The 4,030-nt window shown below is 34.2% G+C and overlaps 1 protein-coding gene across 1 annotated transcript; it reads right to left on the reverse strand.

Annotated features, from left to right (window-relative positions):
• Positions 1-482: 482 nt before the first annotated feature.
• On the reverse strand, positions 483-2,342 carry LOC110412344 (Galactose oxidase/kelch repeat superfamily protein). Its single transcript, XM_021422873.2, has one exon. The coding sequence runs from the start codon at positions 2,004-2,006 to the stop codon at positions 768-770; it is 1,239 nt and encodes a 412-aa protein (XP_021278548.1). The 5' UTR covers positions 2,007-2,342; the 3' UTR covers positions 483-767.
• Positions 2,343-4,030: the final 1,688 nt, after the last annotated feature.

Raw genomic sequence — 4,030 nt, forward strand, 5'->3', positions numbered from 1 at the left:
TATTTATTAAATAGAGAAAAGTCTTTGTTTACAAGGTTCATATGTGACATTTCATTGACTCTTGCACTCATCAAAGAGAGAGATTCACTTTGGTCTAGATCTATTATGATCTCAGTATCATTCATGGAGAGTCCCAGAACGTTAAAAATTAAATAATCTCTTATAATATTTTTTATAATTTTAAATTTTCAATTTAAAAAACATACCTATTAAATAAAAAACACCATTTATTTATATATTGGAGACAAATCTTATATTTTATCCACCAACACATATGCTTTGATAATTTTGTAAACAAATTAAAGAAAGGCTGCCATTAATTTTTTTACAATGAACTTAAACACATGGCACTTATGTTGGAAATTAAAGTAAAAGCTTTTTCCTCCAAAAAAAAATGTAAATAAAGATAATTGTTCCAACTCTATCTTTGAAAATGTCAAGATTAGTCTATTTTTGGTCAATGTTAAACACATGCAGATAACAAGAATCTAAACGATTTAAAATAAACAATATATCAAATTGCATAAATAAATAAAAGGCACCTGAATCTGTCACCCAAAAAAAAAAAATTTTATCCTAAATTTGCTTGAAAATTTTCAATCCAATCAAGAATCAAGAATATAAATAATCAATATTTTATGTGCCAATATGGGTGCCTTTTTTCTCTTCTCCATGTTACAGACGATCATTTTGTCTGCTTCTCATGCTACACAACACAAATCATCAAAAGGCTATTGAATGGCACAGGTTAGCAGCAATTGTGCCAATTAGCACTCCACACTCACACAGGCGGCGCGTCGTATAACCTCAGGTAGGTCCGCCGCTCGACTCCACTCGCCACCGACGCTATCATATACCAAAACAAGCCCTTCTTTTAGTCCTCTTTGGCTCCTTCCGCTTCTTCTCAACAAGTCATCTATGCATCCGACAACTTGTACCAAAATCACTTTATCCCCAACCCCAACACAACAGAATCTTACTGTTCCGTCTAGTCTTATTTGAGTTGGCATTGGTGGACTTTTCATTCTACACCACTCTCCAAACCCTTCGCCGCCACCGCTGCCGTCATATTTTCTCCGCGCGTCGAACCGCCAAAAAGAGAGTTCCACCGCGTGGCTTGCTAGAGCATATATGTATCCGGCTACCGCACAGGCTGCCACAACACAGCCGCCTCCTGGTACCGCCCTGCTCCGCAACCACACGCGCGCCTCCACATCATACAAATCCATTGAACTTGCATACACGTGGGCTTCCACCCCACCACCTCCGTTTCCACACGCGCCACCAATCTTCAACCCACCAATCACGTAAAAGATGCCATCCACCGCTGCACCTATGCACCCGTAACGCCGTCTCTGCGAGTGAGCCACCACGCGCCACGTGTCAGTTTCTGGGTCGTATTCCTCCACGGCTGAAGTAGCTTTAGAACCACCGCCACCAGCTACGTAAATTTTATTGAAAACGACGGCGGAGGCGAACTTTTTGCGAGGGAAAAGCATGGGGGATTTAGCAATAACGTGCTGAGTCCAAGCGTTGTATCTAAGCATGGAATTTCTACCAATGATGTAAACTCTTGGTCCTATAGAAACAAGCCTTGGGATGCTGTGATGTGAAGGAGTGTTCATTGGAAGACATAAAGAGAGTTCCCAAGTAGGGCCGTGTTCAGGTGATGAAAAAGAGAGGGTGGCAGCAAAGACACCGGATTCAGTGGCGGAGAAGGCGAAGACGGAAGGGTGGAGGAGGTGGAGTTGACGGCGGAGGAGAAGGAAGGAAGGGGAGAGGAGAAGGTAGAACCAGCGGCGGCAGACTAAAGAAAGGGAAGGGAGGGAAGAGGAAGGAACCCTGGAAAGACATTCTAAAAGCAGGTCATCAGGGAGAGAAGAGAGAGTAAGAGAAACAGCGGGATGAAGGTGTTGGGGTGTTATTATCAAAGATTTGTGATTTGGGTTTGGAAAACAGGATTTCATTAGCCACGAGAAGTGGCGAGAGTTGCAGCTCTCTGACATCGAAAACAGATGAGAGAAACCAATGAGTTGATCCAATGAAGGTTTTTGTAAGAGAGTCAGTAGCCAAACTGAGCCGTTGGTATTTCTTGATTGGAAAATGGGAAATGATGGTGTTTTACTGGTAAAAGCGTGGAGACACAAGGGAAAGGAAAATGTCAAACAAATGGTTTCGCAGGGGTAATCCAATCACAATGAAACAGAAAGAAGGGATTTTATTTGGTTTAATGGGTAAATGATATGTACAAAAGTTCAAATTCAAAACAAAAAGAGGATCTTGGACCCGAGTCCCTTTATAGGGATTTTCATGTTATAACTTGGATTTAATTGAGAAAGGCTTCAAATTCATGACTAACAGAAATATATACAAAGTTTAATATATAGTAATAATTCGACTAAGAACACATAAAATCATTACTTTTAAATTTTATTGAAGTCATGATAAAATCGACTAATAATTCGACTAAGCATAATAAAATCTCTTAGATCTATATTATTGAAGTCATGATACAAAGAAATTACACATGTTAAACTAGTATATATTGAGTATATAAATATAATAAAAACTCTCTTTATTTATTATTAATTAATTTTAAATTAAATATTTATTTTAAAATTTTAACATCATATTCGAGCAATTGTTATCCACATTTATTGACCTTTTCGTGGATTTGTTTTTCATTTGATTCATTTTACGTGATAAATTTATTATCTTTATATGTGAGAGAAAATGTAAAAATGATAATAAAAAAAACTCATATTTGTTAAATTAAGTGTATTTAAATATACAAATAAATCAATGATCTTTTAACATATTATCTCTTAATTTTAAATTAAATGTATATCTAAAAATTTTAACATATATAGGCAAAAAATTAGAGTCCAAGTTAAATAGTTGAAAGTAATTGCAACGAAGGCCCACAAATTTGAAAGCAAAAAATTTAGTTGTATGAGTCTGACCCTACAAATCCATATTCATGATGTCACCCCGAAACTATTTTCATTAAGGGAATCATTTCCTTCCTCCAATAATGTAATGATCGTCCTAACATTAGGAAAGTTATGTCTAAAATAATTAAATTATTTTAAAGTGGCATTGTGTCACTGTCGTTGCATATTTTACCTAATGACAAGATTGATTGAATTGTACACGGAAGACCATAATTTTAGGACAAATTTTTGCTAAAAATTAACATCACCTGGCTGTATTATGTCCCCTTCATAAAATTGAGTTATATTGCATATTATATCAATGAAAAATTATTACAATGAGATATTATATTATTGTAGTTGCCTATGATATAATTATGAGTAAGAAGTAAAAATTAATATTTTGTGCAGAATAAAATATATGATTTTACTTTCACATAGAATAATTCTATTTGAATATGTAATCACTTCTCACGTGTTAATCAAATATACTTGTTAATCTATGGTTGTATAAGAAGTTTGAACATATAACTTGTTGTACTTTAAGCATAATTTTTGAAAGTTACATATTAGCCATTGTCATTATGAAAATGTATAAAAAATTTATTTGTTTGACACCTTTTTTCTTTTTTTTCATTTAATTTTAATGGGGTTAATACAAAAAAAAAGACAAAATTTTACTATCTCGTATAGATAAACCTAATCTTTTAAGAATTGTTTGGGATCAATTGACCCCACTATACACGTAGCCGCACCCCAAAATACAGACACAAGATAGTTTGGTCTAAATAACAATCGTATCTAATCTATTCTCACAAAAAACAAGCTTGGTGTTATTCTATTACGTGTTTAAACTTAAAGTCCAATCTTTTACGATTTTAAACTCTGAAAAATATAATTTAAGTAAGTTTTAAAATTCATAAAGTAGCAAAAGCAAAAGAAAAAAAATAGCTTTTAAGAAATAGAATGCTTTGTATTTATCTAGATGTGTTACAAACGAGGAGAATGGGTCTATTATAGGTTGATGGCCCATTTTGTTAGATAAGATTAGGTTATAAGATAAGAGATTTAATTCAAAGAGATAATATTTAAATTAA

This window comes from Theobroma umbraticum, unplaced genomic scaffold, assembly GCF_002168275.2.
Source record: "Theobroma umbraticum cultivar Fairchild unplaced genomic scaffold, ASM216827v3 scaffold_95.0, whole genome shotgun sequence".
Taxonomy (NCBI): Eukaryota; Viridiplantae; Streptophyta; class Magnoliopsida; order Malvales; family Malvaceae; genus Theobroma; species Theobroma umbraticum.

Excerpts from the sequence above, each read along its gene's own strand:
- LOC110412344 (XM_021422873.2), bottom strand. The coding sequence starts at position 2,006 with ATGTCAGAGAGCTGCAACTCTCGCCACTTCTCGTGGCTAATGAAATCC.